The sequence below is a fragment of the Neofelis nebulosa genome, chromosome 2 (genome assembly GCF_028018385.1).
Source record: "Neofelis nebulosa isolate mNeoNeb1 chromosome 2, mNeoNeb1.pri, whole genome shotgun sequence".
NCBI lineage: Eukaryota > Metazoa > Chordata > Mammalia > Carnivora > Felidae > Neofelis > Neofelis nebulosa.
The window spans coordinates 130,319,198-130,335,784 of NC_080783.1; the positions used below are offsets into that span (position 1 = coordinate 130,319,198).

General features: G+C 35.9%; 1 protein-coding gene across 2 annotated transcripts in view; it reads left to right on the plus strand.

Moving 5' to 3' along the window:
• Window positions 1-16,587, plus strand: part of VAV3 (vav guanine nucleotide exchange factor 3) — a 362,499-nt gene that overhangs the window by 324,475 nt on the left and 21,437 nt on the right. For both annotated transcript variants that reach the window (XM_058716351.1, XM_058716352.1), the window contains exons 22-25: window positions 2,716-2,750; window positions 9,044-9,160; window positions 9,722-9,809; window positions 15,593-15,722. In XM_058716351.1, the coding sequence (XP_058572334.1) occupies window positions 2,716-2,750; window positions 9,044-9,160; window positions 9,722-9,809; window positions 15,593-15,722 (370 nt within the window). The remainder of the gene's footprint in view (window positions 1-2,715; window positions 2,751-9,043; window positions 9,161-9,721; window positions 9,810-15,592; window positions 15,723-16,587) is intronic.

The window sequence follows — 16,587 nt, forward strand, 5'->3', positions numbered from 1 at the left end:
AAAATAAGGAGAAAATATTAAAACCAACCTTAAAGAGAATGCAGATTACCTATAAAGGGTTGATCATTTGACTCATATCTAACAACAGCAATAATGAAGGCAATAAAAGCTTCCATTTTTGGTAATTGTCCAGTAACCCCTTTTGGATCAATCCTCCAACAGAAAACAACTATAAACCCCAGGCAAGATACTAAAACAACAACAATCTGAAGGCACTGGCTAAGAGAAGAGTTGACACTCAGAAAAAGGGGATGATGCTAGGTTAGTTTCCTGGTTTTATGACTGGCTTGAGGACAGATACTGGGCTGGGCTGTGCTATGCAGGGGAGCTAAACTTCAGATAGAAACCTCACAGCATCACTGGCTTGAAGAAGCAGAGTGTGGAGTTCGAAGGAAACAAAGGGGAAAGGGAGGCAGGAAATCTTAGAAAGGACAGTGTCAAAGAGGGAGGAACCTCAAGTTCTGTGTTATAAGCTTTGCCTCAGTTTTGCCATGTGGTACAGACTCCCAAGGAGCTCAGTTCAGGCTGCAAGAACTACACTGAGAATTCATCTGCCAGTCACCACAGGGAAGAGAGTTTGCGGTTGGAGTTCAGCCAAGTTAACTGCCCGCTTTAAGAAAAATCACACTCTTTGTAGAAGCATCACAGAATCCGGAGCTTCTACAGAATATTGTTCAAATTGTCCCAGATATTGTTCAAAACTACTCAATGTATAAAGAATCAGGAAAACACAAACTATACTCAAAAAAGAAAAGGCAATCAAGAGAGAACAACCTTGAGATGTCCCAAATGATGGAATTACAGGAGAAGATTTTTAAAGCAGTTGTAACTAATTTCAAGGACATAAAGGAAAGTATGTTCATCATGAATGCACAGGAACACCTCAGCAGAGAAATAGGAACCATTGAAAAGAAAAACAAATGGAGATTCTATAATGTGAGACTTGAATATCTGAAGCAATAAAAATAATATGTTCAAAGTTTTGATAGGAAATTAGTTAACTTAGAAATCTATCTTCCTCATTAGGATGAAGTAATGACATTTCCAGCCAAACAAACACAGAAAGTTCACTTCTAACTGTCCCATCTAACTTCTATGAGATGTACTTCTGGAAGAAGTACATATCTTATATATATTACTTTACATGTGTGCTATATTCCCAGTATAATATTTTTAAAAACTGTATGACCATAGCCAAAGTTTGACAGTGTAAACAGCCAGTGATGAAGGTAGAAAAAAGCATTCGGGAAAAATGGTCAAAGATGAGAATATATTCAAAGATAGGAAAATATCTAGAAGAAAATCATCTATAGTTTTATATAAGAAAGGGTCCCAAAAAAGAAGTGGGGAGGGCCTGTGACAGATGGAAAAAGACAGGATCCCACCCTGGTTATGGGGATCATTGCTGAGAAGATAGTCCTGGTGCTTCACACATCAGAATACACTCACAGAAGAGCGAGAGTTTTGTTGTTTTGGTTTTTGTTTCTTCTCTCTAGGAAGAAAGATTGGTTTAGGATTAAACATGAATTTAAAGGGTACAAAGAGGGAGAAGGAAGGAGGAACTACTTTTCCATCAGGTTTCAGAAGCCATGTATGTCTTATCATCTAAAGAGAAATCGTTGAAGATTGATTACTGTTTGTGAAAACACCTGGTATAAGAAAATATTTGCAGGATTTGAATGGGCGTAGTATATTATATTCTGTGTATCAGGATTTTATATGGTGGTGACATTAAAAATGTGATCCACAGTATAGAAATATTTAAATATTAATAACTTCGGAGATGTTCTGTCCAGAAAGATAATTTTGTTATATATAACTATTATCTTGGAAAGTCAAAATAGTAACAACCCTTTATGAAAACTGACATAGCTAAGAGACATATTTACATTGATCAGAACTCTGTTGCAAATTAAGGATAAAAGTATTTTTAATCACCTAATATAAAAAGGCCCAGGAATACTATGGGATGTATACATCAAAGACTCAGATGATTCATGAAAAATCTCTAAATACAAAACAAACTATCTATACTCCTTGTCCTTTCTTAGGAATGTATAAACTTTGTTGCCCTCTAATCGTATGTATTTTCTTTCTTATTCCTTGAATATTAACATATCTTATTTGGCTTTGTTCATTTTCTGGTTGCAATCAGCAACTAGAAGTTTTTTTTCTTTTTCTGTCTTCATTTGGTTAGAAAAATGTAACATTTTTCGCTTTTGCAAATCTCCATAGACGAGGGAAAAATGAATATTTCCCATGACTTTTCAGCATCAAAATATTTTCAAAATCAGAATTTAGAATTTGTGATAGGAGTCTATTTCCAATATATATTGTTTATTTTGCCTGTTTTCTGGGAAAGCCGAGTGCTATTTGGTTTTCCTAACATTTTCATTTTAGTTTTCTATGATAGGATTGAACTGCCTTAATAATAAATACCAAAGACTTCCAATTCATATTTTTCCTGTTATCTCTCCTCTTGGAGGTACAGTGGCGGTAAAATGAATGAAAGAATGAATTAAAATGAAATGAATTATTTTCTACTTATCTGACATATACTATGATTCACTCTGTATAAAATTGCCAATGGATAGTTCCAGGAGTGTGCTATTTAGGGTTTTATAGAGCTGAGTCAGCTGAACTGAATTAATGATTGATTTCTAAAAGCTTCCCTTAAGTAAACTTAATGTATTTTTTTGCCTTTTTATATCTCAGGTCCCCAAACCAGTAGATTATTCTTGCCAACCCTGGTAAGTATTAGAAATGTTTATGTAGCTAAGTTGAAATACCATACCCTTAGCTTGAGGATGCCTTAAATGTAGGGGTACTAAACCACATTCCATTTCTATTGTCCTGGCTAAATTTCAGATACAACAAAACACCATAATGAATTTATATATTGCTGACCTTTCCATAATTTCATCAAAGTGGGGTGTGTGTGTGTGTGTGTGTGTGTGTGTGTGTGTGTATATGCATGTGTGTGTATGCATACACGTATTTGATTGTAAATTCAAAGCTTATAACAGCCACAGAAAGGAATGGAACGTTGGCAACTATGTATCTTGTATTTTAGAAGAGTAGATTCCATGAAGCAGAGAAAAAGATATACTTCCATTGTCTGAAACTAAAAATTAGCCCAGAAAGGACAGTAGATCCTAAATTGTAATATAAGAGGAACAAGATGTATCCGTGTCTAAAGTTTTGTGTTTACACGAAGCCCACTTACCACGTAGAGGCTAGCCTTCTCACTAATAGAAATAAGGAAGCAGAGAAGACAGTGGTTATTACTTTTTAGACATGATGAGTTTAAGTGGAAGTGATATCTTCAACTGGAAAAAATGTGTTTAGGATCCAGAATAGTTATGATCATCATATAATAGCTAATATATACCAAGTACCTGCTGTGTGCTTAGTATTTTACATGTTTCATTTTTGTTTTCCAATATCTTTATGAGGAAGGTTGTTACTATCTTTACAGTGAAGAAACAAAGGTTAAGACTCTGCAACTAGTAAGCAGTAGAGCCAGGATTCTAAGGGATCCCATCTGTACATTGCCATACTGCCTGTCCAAGTACAAAACGTGGGTTTATTTACTTATTTATGTTTGTTTCCCTAAATTTTGTGTTTGGCTCCTCTTAAAATGACTGCATCTGTTTTCCTCTTCTTGATACAAAATATATGCATCCAAATTAGGTAATAGTGTATGTATATAAATGAGATATTCTGAGAGTATATAGTACTAGTTCAGTTTGCAGGTGTAGATAGAACACCTGAGTTGCCTGATTTTTTTAAGTGTTTTGATTATTTTGTATTACATAACCAAAGCATAGAAAATGCCCGGTTGCTGTAGAACTAGACTGGCCAAAGTGTGGGATTCTTCCCATCAGCCCTCTTGCTGTGTCCGCCATCATCATGGCTGTCCTCTGTAGCTATTATGTTTTCTCGACCTCCTTCCTGGGCTTCAGCACTGAGCTTGCTGAGGAAATTATAGCAGGCTTGTGATAGAACTGGGGATCTTTACTACGTTTTTACTTAGTTTAAGACAAATTTGAGGTCAGAACTACATGGCATTAAAAACCATAATCCTGGCAGGAATTCGATTTGGAGAACAGAGCTAATAGTGGGGATAATCAAAGTGAACAACACCAAGAACTGGTAAAATCATGAGAGTGTGATGATGAACTTCCTTCTCTTCTACTATTTTTCACATAACTAGACACAATAGTTACAAGGGTAATGATGTTAGAGATAAATACTAAGGCATGGATTTTTTTGAAATAAACCGATAAGTTACCTTGGAACCATTCAGGGCGCAGGAGATTAGCTTTTGAACCCTTTGTTTTAAAATGCACTCTTGCCAGTATGTAAAATTTTACTGAAAATATAACGAGTTAGAAAATGGTATTGTTGCGGGGCACCTGGGTGGCTCAGTCGGTTAAGCGTCTGACTTCAGCTCAGGTCATGATCTCACAGTTCATGAGTTCGAGCCTTGCGTCAGGCTCTGTGCTGACAGGTCAGAGCCTGGAGCCTGCTTCAGATTCTGTGTCTCCCTCTCTCTCTCTGCCCCTCCCTTGCTTGCACTCTGTCTCTCTCTCTCTCAAAAATAAACATTAAGAAAGAAAAAGAGAGAGAAAGAAAGAAAGAAAGCAAGAAAGAAGGAAAGAAAATGGTATTGTCCTGAAGGATTAAAAAAAAAATCAAGATGTTCAGATGAGGGAAGAGCCTTGAATATAGGAGCAAATAAAGACATTTTGTAGTAAAATTTAATTTTTTTTTCTTTTTCTTGGGAAACTTGGACAATTTATTCACACTAAGCAGACAATTTCATGTGAAATGCTTTCTGCTAGGGAACAAAATGGTCAAGTATATTGGAAAATGTAACCTTCAGTTTTGGAAAAACTAAACCGTTTAGAGAAAATTATACTGAATGATGACGTGGTTCTCAAGTCATTAAGAAGTTAGCTTTCACCAATTGCCTTGTCTGTTCATTACATGTCCATGTAAAAACAACTTGTTTGCACAAGGTAAACTTTGTCTTCTGGGTTGGCCATGAAATAAAACAGAAAAGGTGATTATCTTCATTTGCCTGGGTATAGAAACCTAGGTGAGAAATCATTTTGCATTTTAAATCTTAAGGTATTGCTCTGTTGTTTTCTAACTTCCACCCCGATGCCATTTTGATTTCTGATTCTTTGTATGTGATCTGATTTTGTGGGTGGTATCATGTAGGCAGGAATGAGGTGTGGGGCTTAAAACCAGGGAACTGTCTGAAATCCATATGAAGAACAGGATACAGATGCCAAGGTTCCTTACCCCATTCTCCAAAGTAGTCAGACAACTTTTTTCCCCCTACCCTAGCAAGAGACACTGAAGTTAGAAGGTATATTATGTGGAAAAATTGAGCCATGTAGGGCTTACACTTAGAGCAATCCCAGCAGAGATTGGGAGAGATGGTATACTGCAAACAGAGTGGTCAAATTAAGGAAGGTCTCCATACTGACTGATGAGGATGCCCAGTTCCTTTGTATAGCTCAGTTCCAGTACTGTGACACCTGGGTCTCATACATGCAGACTACCTTTCTTGCATCCAGACAGGATCTGGAAGATTTTTCTCTAAAGAAACTGAATAGACTCAGTGGAAAACAAAACAAAACAAAAAACCTAAAATCATTTGGATATTATCCTGACCCGTGAAATTAGGTTCTTGCCAAATGATTAGGTTCCTACCTGGCAAGTCTAATTTGGTGCTTCCTGTCCCCACAGAGATGTCTCTCTCCTAAATGTAAACAAATGACAAAGAGCAACCAGATACTTGAGAAAAGCTTTGAACCAGAAAACAAATAGATTAAATGGGAAAAAGAAACAAGGAAAAACACAGACATTAGAATGAGCAGTAGAAAGATGTGTTTTTAAAACCTTTAATTTATATTCTCACAATTAAGAGATGACAGTATATCCATGGAAATGAGCTGGATGTGCTATAAAAGGAAAAATCAGACAACAAGAAAGAGCTCTTCTAAATTAAATATTGAGTAGAGGAGTTGGAAAACAAAGTTGAGCAAATCTTCCAGAAAATTAAAGAAATAGATAATATGGGAGAAAAGATAGAGAAGTTAGACAATTGATCCAGCAAGGACAGCATTAATTTAGTGAGAACTCCAGAAAGAGAAAACTGAGAGCAGCAATTATCAAAGAAACAAGACAAATTTCCTAGAACTGAAGGATATATGGCTGCAAGTCAAAGATGTTACTGAGAGTTAAGGATAATAGTGAACTAAAATGTATGATATATAACTTGAAGGCATATTATCTTGAAATTTGCAATATAGAGAAAACAGTCTGAAAGCTTTCAGGGACAAAAAGAGATCAGATCACATAGAATGGCAATGAATTCCAAGTTAGAAGACAATAGGACAATGCCTCAAAATTTGAGAAGCAAAGTAATTTCTCGCCTAGAATTCTATACCCAGGCAAATTCTGTATTAAGTAAAATAAAAATGTTTTTCTAGATGTGAGACTTTCTGAGTATTATTACAACCCATGTATCCATTTATAGGAAGCTGAAGGATGGGCTAATAAACCAAAAAGAGGGAAATACGGAATCCAAGAAATGAGAGCAAAGGGATGTCCCGGTACTATAATAATTGAGCAGGTTTAGAGAACAAGTAATATGGATTAGAACAAGAGGGTGGAGGGCTCAGAAGAAATGAATGTCTCCATATGATAAAAAATGGACAGGTTCAGTATATGGTGTTAAGAAGTGTATCATTGAGGAGTTTATCATTCTCTTGGAGAATTTGAAAAGAATTTGTAAGACAAAGCTTGAGCCAACAAAAACTTGAATTATTTTTTGGAGTCAGGTGTTCTTTGAATATGCAAACATGACAAAACTGAGCCAGATGATGGCTTGGCTTTGTAGAGGTTACAAAAGGAAGAGTGAGGAACAACACTGACAGAATTAGCCTGAAAGGAAGAGAAAGGAGTTTCATTCCTGACACTTAAAAATTGATAATTTAAGAAATTGTAGTTTGATGATATTATTTAGAAATATACAAGCACAAATAAAAAATAGATAAAATGCTTTTGAAATGGAACTTGGGATAGAAAGCTGCCAAGATGGGGTAATGCTGTTTTTTCATTATTATTGTACAGATTGCATTTTTAAAACTGTTTCTGTGTTACTTTGATAGTAATGCATATACTATATACTAATTATGATAAGTGCTATGAAAGAAATTAGGATAGTGTAATAAGAATCATGGAGTGGAATATGTGAGATGCAGGACAACATTCTTCAGATGGGATGGTCAGAGAAGACCTCACTCTGAGCTTATGTGATAAGAAGGAATGTGTGTGGAGTGAGTTTTCCAGGCAAGAATACAGTCTCTGAGAAGATTCTTAAGATCAAAAAGTGGTTGGTGAATTTCTGGACCTGAAAGAAGGCTAGAGACTAGTGAAGAAGGGGGTTGTGAGAGATAAGATTGAAGTGACCAGATCATACCAGGTACTCGTAGTTCATGGGTTATCATAACTGCTCTTAACCCAAGGTACCATCTGCATAAAATGCCCTCAGCTCTGCTTCTGTACTTGGTGAAAATCTCACATATCCTCCATCAACAAACTTTTGTGTTTTAAGTAAACACTTAGTGTAAGTTAAAGGCAGGTGTTTATACCAAGTTATCCGAGTCTGTAAGTGAATGAGAGAATTTTCTGGAATATTAACTCATGAAGTTTTGAAAGAGAGCCAGTGGAAACATAAAATTTTTCCTTTTGACTTTTATTGTCCAAAATCTCTATATTGTGCAAATATGTAAAACCTATATTTGATGTGAAAGGGTCACTAAAGAGTATTTTAACATTGAATTTGGGCCTTTGACTATAACTGTTACTGTTATGGAATTTCGGTATGTTTAAGATGAAGATAGTTTAGGAAGAATTAAATTCTGGTATTGAAAATAACTATCTTTTAAAATTAAATTTTAGGGGTGCCTGGGTGGCTCATTCACTTGAGTGTCTGACTCTTGATTTTGGCTCAGGTCATGATCTCATGGTTTTGAGATCAAGCCCCATGGAAGGCTCCATGCTGGGCGTGGAGCCTGCTCAAGATTCTCTCTCTGCTCCTCCCCTGCTCGTGTGCCTGCACACACACTCTTTCTCTCTCTCTCAAAAAAAAAAAAAAGGTTTTTTAAATTAAATTTTACTTACAACTAAGTTCTTAAGAAAATTGGCTATCCAAACTGTGGACCATAAGCATTAATCTTATATCCCCCAAAATAATTGTTTAAAAATAAATTGTTACTGGGGCACCTGGGTGGCTCAGTCAGTTAAGCGTCCAGCTTCGGCTCAGGTCATGATCTCATAGTTTGTGAGTTCAAGCCCCGCATCCGGCACTGTGCTGGCAGGTCAGAGCCAGGAGCCTGCTTTGGATTCTGTGTCTCCTCCTCTCTCTGCCCCTCCCCTGCTCATGTTCTGTTTCTTAATTATAAATAATCGTTTAAAATTTTTTTAAATAAATTGTTACTGGAATTTTCTTAAAAGGATGCCAAAGTAGGTTTCATTTCATACTATACATAGAAAAGGTGAAAGTTCAGAGGGTCCTGGGTGTGTGTGTGTGTGTGTGTGTGTGTGTGTAAGTGTGTAAGTGCGTACACGTGTGTGCATGTGTGTATGTCCTATGCATGATAGTCTCTCCCTACAAGTCTTTTTCCTTCTTGTTCTTAAACCACCTATAAATCTCTAACTCAATACCTACTCACTCCTTTATTGTCCCATTTATTATTTGATAATTATTTACTAACTGTGTGCTTACCATGTGTTAGGCACTATTCACTTCACCGTGGTTAACTTTGTAGACCATTTGTTTTTCTCTTATTAAAGAGCTTTTTTTTCTGCATTATTTTTGAAGCAATATAATTAGTATAGAAGTAAAGTTAAAAAACAACTCAGATCTGCCAATAAATGAAAATCCTGACAGATACCTATTTTTAGCTTCTGTCTGTTCCAGGTACGTTACCCAACTTTTCTGTGTCATTCTTTCTTTCAGGTATGCTGGAGCAATGGAAAGATTGCAGGCAGAGACTGAACTTATTAATAGGGTAAATAGTACTTACCTTGTGAGGCACAGGACCAAAGAGTCAGGAGAATATGCAATTAGCATTAAGTAAGTAGGACAAGTCCTTTTACAGAAATAGATTTCCTGTTTTCATAATTGCATAGACCATCTGACATGTATAACACTAAAGTTAAAAACCAAGGTTCTAATTGCAGCTGAAATAATGTATCCATCCATCCAGTTCATTAATACTTGAAAATATCTGTTAGAAAAACAGTATTAAGTGTTATAGACTGCTAATTGGCATATTAGATTTCTTTCATAACATTGTATTTTGGTGATTTGATGTGTGTCTGTTGCTTATAAATTCTAAAAATAGGTATTACTAGATTTTGTTTTATTTTGTTTTTCTATATTCTCGAAATTAATAAATTGGGCATAATAGTTGGTCAAATCTAACACCCCCCCCACACTTCAAATATTGGTTGTATCTTCAAACAATCTAGTAAATATATTTTGTTAATTAGCTGTCGCCAGTGTATTGGCATAGGTATATATTTTGTCTTCAGAATTAATTCCAATAATTTTATTGGGGCATGCCCTCTGGTAATTATTGATTTCTACTGATTAAAAACACATTTATATTCATACGTTATTCGTTGCCCACAGGTACAATAATGAAGCAAAGCACATCAAGATTTTAACAAGAGATGGCTTTTTTCACATTGCAGAAAATAGAAAATTTAAAAGTTTAATGGTAAGCATTGATTAGTTCTTTTCAATCTGTAGTCCTTATTTTGCTCTTATTAGAAAGGTCAGTTTAATTCTATCATTTCTTAGAAATCTTATGCACTGAAAGTTGTTTAAAGAGAATTCTGTAATTTTGCAACAGAATCCTGAAAATTCTAATTTTAAGAATTCCAATTAAGTTGTATATTGCCCCACTCATTTTTCACTGTAAATTAAGTTTGCAGGTTTTAGATAATATTTCAGAGTTCCACACTATTTATGATTCTTAGAGCATCAGACAAATTGACTCCACTTTCAGTTATTTGTGTTTTGCGTTGTGTTTGACTGACAGAGCAGATCTTCACATACGCATCTTTTGTCCTCTTCCTTTCTCTGCCTCTATCTCTTCATTCGAGCAAAGGAAGGTATTTTTAATAATAACCAAAAAATTGTAATTGGTGAAATACCTCTCACAGGTTCATTTCATGCAAAACGCAATATAATGTCAAATGGAAAAGTTTTTTTGTAGTTTCTGCTATTTTAAATCATCTGAGCCATAGTTCTGCTTCATTACCTTGGAAAATTAAATATTAACAGGGTAACATTTTTACCAAACAACAGTTGTCATATCATAGGCATTATATATTTAAATTGAAATAGTATATTACCAAGTTGCTTCAAATGAACAAAGATTACTTTAGTCTTACAATTTAAAAAAGTACAACTTAGTAATTTTATTAGCGCATAATATTATGTATGTCATAAAGATAGTGTGTATATGGCACAATATAGGCATTGCTGACAGTAAAGAAAAAGTTCAAAGTTCCTTAAAAGTGGTCTCAAGTCTGTTTCTCAAGTTTGAGAGTTTCTTGAGATAATGAAGAATTTGGACACGAGATACAGGATGCATTTGTAAACGTACTTGTAAGTACTTTGAGTAACTTTGGGAAGGACCACTCATTGATTGAACCATCAATCAAATGATACATTCTGCATCCTCCGGAAAACATCTCAAAGCACTTTGCAGATGCTAAACATTAAAGACTGAACGTAAGAGAGTCTTACAAAATAGGCCAGCTTGAAAGCCTTATCTAAAAATTTAGAACTGCTTTGAGACGGGGATACAGGGATTCATGTTTTAAAGAAATGGAAGTGTCTTGAGTTGAAAGAAAAGTCAGAAAACCTCTCTGGACATAAATATCACATTTCCAATTCACAAGTTAAGGATCGGCATCAAGATTATGTCCTGGAAAATGTGAGCCCTGTCAAATTAGTAGCCAAGATGCAGGCATCCTCCCTGCTGGAAGTGACTTACGTTCGAACAGGCAGGCTGAGCACAGAGAGAACTGGACCTGAGGAGGTTTTTCCTAAAATGAAAACCTTAGGAGGGAGGTGGCAAGTGGGTGCACAAATAATGAATGGCAGCCCCAGCTGAGACATGATGAAAGCATGCACAGGGGGTCTCCACATCGCTGCGAGACATACTGGCTTGAGTCTTCACCTGCAGAACTTCCATGGATGATAATGAGGCTGCTCCACGGTATTATAGTTAATACGTGAGACTTAAAAAAAAAAAAAAATGCTGTAGGGCCAAAGATGAATACCAGCTTCGCCGACTTTGAAAGAAACAAAAGGAACTCCCATCCAAGGAGACAAGCAAAGAGGATGAAAGGAATAGTCACTGGAAAGGGCCAATCAATTCAGCTTTGTGTCCCTGGGTTCAGCTCAAGAAAGTTCATCAGCAGCTAAGGTTCGAAGTAAAAAGCCAGTAAATACTTCATGACCTGGATTAGCAGACATAGGTCCTCGAGTTCCTATCTACATACAAAGCTGTGATTCTAGTATAAGCAACAGAGCCTCAGAATTCAAATAATGTGCACCAGAGAGTAGTGAAAGTTTCTGCAGTGATGTTCTGGAAAGGGAATTGAGAGTACTGTCGCAGAGCTAAAGCAAACTCTGCCTTATATGGTAGGTATAAAATATCAGAAATGCCATTGCTAGAGACACATACATAGTTTTTCTTTTCCTCCATATCCAGAGGAATGCACCTTCTGTAAGGAAGCATATAGCACAGTGGTTAAAGGAAGGGAAGTCAATTAATAGCATAGCTCCAACAAAACTAAAAACTATTAGCAAAGGGATATAATTGTAAAAAGAAAGATAAGGAGCTGAAAACTCTGTCTTGGGGAAACCCTTTGTCAGGTTTAGCAAATAACTGTAAAAACTGCTAAACAGTGGAACTAGTCTGGAGCCGTCCCTCGCCTTTGTTTCTGTTCATTTGCTGAACAAACTTATATGGAGACCTTACCTTGTGAAATCATTACGTTGTTGTAGAATTCAAAATGACTCCACTGTTCTAAAGCAGCTTTCAGATTCGCAAATCCATCTGTAGCAAGAACCTCACAGTAGTTGCTGTCCTTTAAACCTCAACTCAGAAACGCCACATGGATACTTGATCAGCAGGAATGGCTCCGCTTTTAGTAAGCAGCCCCTTTACAAGAAGAGAGAGAATTAATAGGCACCTTTGATTTCACTCCAGCAATATAGAGGCTTCTCTAAATCGGGCCCATACAACTTCAAGGAATGATCTTTTGTCATGTTGGTGTCACACAATACAGTTTCCATTAAAAGTACATAATGGTCTGTGCATTTGAGTTGCTTCTTGAGAATAGTTCAGTATCCTCCCATTATGGGTGGTAAAGTTATATTCTTCTACCTGTGAAACTTACTAGGGCCTGGAATTAAATTTTAATTTGGAAAGGATGTGAAATGCAAGCAGACTCCAGAACTTGTTTTAAATTAACCAGTTTCTTAAAGAGAAGATTGACCTTAGGTGGTTGTGACCGAAGCTTTCCCCTTGGGTTTCAACAGCTTGGCTAATCAAAATCTTTGTTTTTCTTAGTCATTAAATTCAAATTCTAAATGAATTTCTATATCCAGATTACAAGGCATTAATTTTGTTCTAATTTTCATGTATGCCAGGCAATCCATGTCCAAATGCTGTTTATAAATCAGCTCCATTGCCTGTTTCCTTGGTAATTGGAATGATGGGCTCTCTCACTCATTATTTTTCAGAGAGGCTTGAATTGTTGACACTGCTGTGTCAGTGCGAGATAAGGAAAGCTTAGCGATTTCTTTTGTTTAGAGTCTTCTTATTTACTTGTAGTACCTGAAGGTCAATGACTGCTAAAGCAAGGGTGGATTAGACTAAAATACAGAAAGCATAAAGGCATAAATTGGAAAAGACCCATGGTGGCACAATTTAATTCTACCCAGTTAGAAACATGTAGGAAGATTTACGCTCATAAGACTGTAAAAATGGAGCTAAAATCTCTTCCATGCTTAGTGAAATGATAAAGGAGTATATGTAGCTTACCAAGCCGCATGACTCTTAGGCCTTGGAAGAGTCATTTTTTTCTTCCTTCCATAAAATTTGGAGATGGTTAGGTATGAAATGATGACCAAGTCCTTTTCAGCGTGATAATTCCGTCGTTTCTAGCCAACTTCACATAAGCTTTAATTCATCCTAATCCATAATATAATGCATAAAATTCATAGTATTTATAACAAAATTACATTGAAATTCATCTTATTGGCTTAGAGTTACTTTCAGGTTTATTTTAATATTTTTGTTAAAGAATAAACACATTTTCCTCAATTTAAATAATAAGACTAAGAGAACACTGCTTTGATGTCATTTGCATCAGCAACACAATATATATGTACAGTTCTTGCAGAGACCTTACAAAATTTTGCCTTTTATTTTTTAAAAACATTATAAAGAAGGCCATTTTCTGACTATTGAAGCCACATTGAGGATATAAACTTCTGTCTGGTATTTTGATTCTTTTTCTTTTTAAGTCAGTCAGATTCCAGATGCCTTCGCTTCATCAAGGACCCCATAATTTGGGCTCAAAAAAGAAAGAAGAAACATATGTAGATAGATGAATAGATTTCCATATATCTATAAATAGTGATAAAGTGCATAAAACCCTAGCATCTTAGATCTCAGAAAACTAAGTTCTTGGTACATCATGGACACTTGGCAAATGCTCCTTCCCTTTTGCCTCCATTTTTGTATATTAACATTTGCCAGGCACTACTTGCTAATAGTATGATGTAGTTAAGAGCACAAGCTTTGGAGACAGACATCAGCTGGGCAACCTTGCCCAAGTTGGTTAACTTCCCTGAGATTTGAGTATCAATGAGGACTCAGCCTTGCTCTTGTTAACTGTGTGCAGATTGTGAGAAGCTTGGCACATGGGCTCGTGGGAGCTGTTACGATTATTCACATGTACCAGGCACTTTCTACATTCTTTACTATAGTCTGTGAAATGGCTTATTATCCCCATTTTACAGATGTGGGAGTTGAAGAATCTTCATTTGCTTTATCCAGTGCTTCAGCTGAACCCTGTTGCTTTTGGTTTATGAATGTGGCCTTGACTCAGTCACCTTTATGTCTGTTTCCAGCCTGACTACTCTACTTAAAATAATCTTTCCCTCCTTCCTGGCTTCTGAAATTTTGCCTGTTCTTCAGTTTAAGCCAGGCTACTTCTATCATGAACTGTTCCCTCAACCTCTTCCCTGGGCTCACAAAAGGAAATTCTCTCTCTTGCCTTTGGGTGCCCATAACCCCTAACTTTCCTTCAACAGTGAACAGTCCTAGAGGGCAGCAGCTTTACCTTCATAATCTTCGTGACCTCTGGAACTCCCCTCACAATTCATTCCACAACTTATCTGAGTTTAGTAAAAAATAATGTAAATCATAAATGATATAAATCATTGATGATTCTTTTTTACTTCTTTTGAGTGATTTTTGGCTCCGTTGATTTGTTTTGGAAACTTTGAACATCACCACTGAATGGAGGTACTGAGTTGATGACAGTATGGGTTTTAGAGGAAATGAGTTACTTTTACTCTATTTGTTCTAAACAGTAATAGAAGTAATGAATAATAAGGTTAAAAGTGATTTTGCTTTTCATGTCAGGTATTTCTAAGAAACATTATAATACCTACAGTATTACCTAGTAATATTTATTTTTTCATTATGAATTATTATTCATTTTCTGATTAGAGAGATTCAGATTTGTGCAGAGTCTATGAAACTGACGTTTTAGAAATTTCCTGAAATTTTAGCATGGGACATGGTGGATGGTTATTATATTAGGCTTGGGTGCATTTAAGGAAAATTGGGTATAAGGGAAAATGGAAAGTACTACATCATTGACCTCTGTAAGTAGCAGCTGATATGCAGAGCTATGGAAGGGCACTAACACTTCATTGTAAGCCAGAAAAAATGTCAAGTAGCATTTGTGGTTTATGAACTTGAGTTTACCATGGGAAAAGAACATTTAGAATCAAAGTTTGTTTTCCTGCTACGTTGAAAGAAATGCAGGAAAGTAGAAATTGCTATATATTCAGCAAACAGCTGTCCCTTCATTTTTGTTTAGAAAAACAAGTATTATGTAAATAAGAACAATAATTGCTGTTCTGAAATTGAAGGTTAGTATGATTTCTTTTCATTTACCACATCTGACTGAAGACTAACAGGATGTTCTCTATCCATGAACAACAATAAGAGGTAACTCATATTATCAGTGGCCTGAGTTACAAGGACAGTTACTTGTTAGATGTCATGTACATCCAGAAAGCAGGGAGAGATTATCATTTGCTTACCCTTCCATATACTTACTGAAAATTTGGCATTAACTCAATCATCCTTATGTTGTATATAATTATGTGTTCATGTTCAGGTGTTTGAAATCAAAACTATCCTTATCAAAAATAATCTTCAAATCTTTTATCCTAAAGGAACTTGTGGAGTACTACAAGCATCATTCTCTTAAAGAAGGTTTTAGAACCTTGGATACGACCCTACAGTTTCCATACAAGGAGCCAGAACATTCAGCTGGACAGAGGGGTAATAGAGCAGGCCACAGCTGTGAGTACTGCCATTAAGAATACAATTTGCTGTCACATAAGGATTGGAGGCACAGTAATATTAAACATCTTTATTACAAATTTTGAAATATAGCCAGTTAATACACTGATGTATTTAGCCAGAGTTTTTTTTTGTTTCGTTTTGTTTTTGTTGGTTTTTTGGAGCTAAGCAAAATCAGATGAACCAACAGGTGTATGAACATGTCTAGACATAGCTTTTTGTGCCAAATTAAAAGTCACATTTGTGTTTAGAAATGTAAAGGGTATGTTAATATGTAAGTTTCATGCTTTTCGGTGATATTTATATTAGCCAAATTTTTTAACTCATACATGTTTGTGGTCATAATGCTGTTTAACAGTATTTAAGCAAGGCTAGTGTGCAGCTCTCCCTTCTCACCTGGTATCCCAAATATGTTTATGGTTCTCTTTCAGTGATTACTTTCAGAATTTTGAAATGGCTAAAGCATGTTTCCTCTGATGCCAGTATTTACAAGTATAACTGAGCCACTTTCTTGCAGCATGAACTCTGTGCCACAGCTAATCATAAAAGATTAGCATGTTATAGTTGGAGTGTGAGTTCAAGTCAAAACTGTTTTCTCATCCTCATTTAATGTCACATAATCTTCCTGGAGATAGATGCAGCATGTAAAGAGAACATTGTGATGAAAAACTCTATGAAGGAAGTGTGATTTTCTTCCCTTATATTATTATTTTTCTAAGTAAAATTCTTTTGGAGGAGAAATGGATACAATTTTATTACTCTTAGAATCTTTAGCCTAAGCAAAACAGGAATATCTAGAGGCATTGGAAAAAAGAATTTACGTCGTGCAATATAACTTTAGCTCTCCCCCCCGCCACCGCAACAC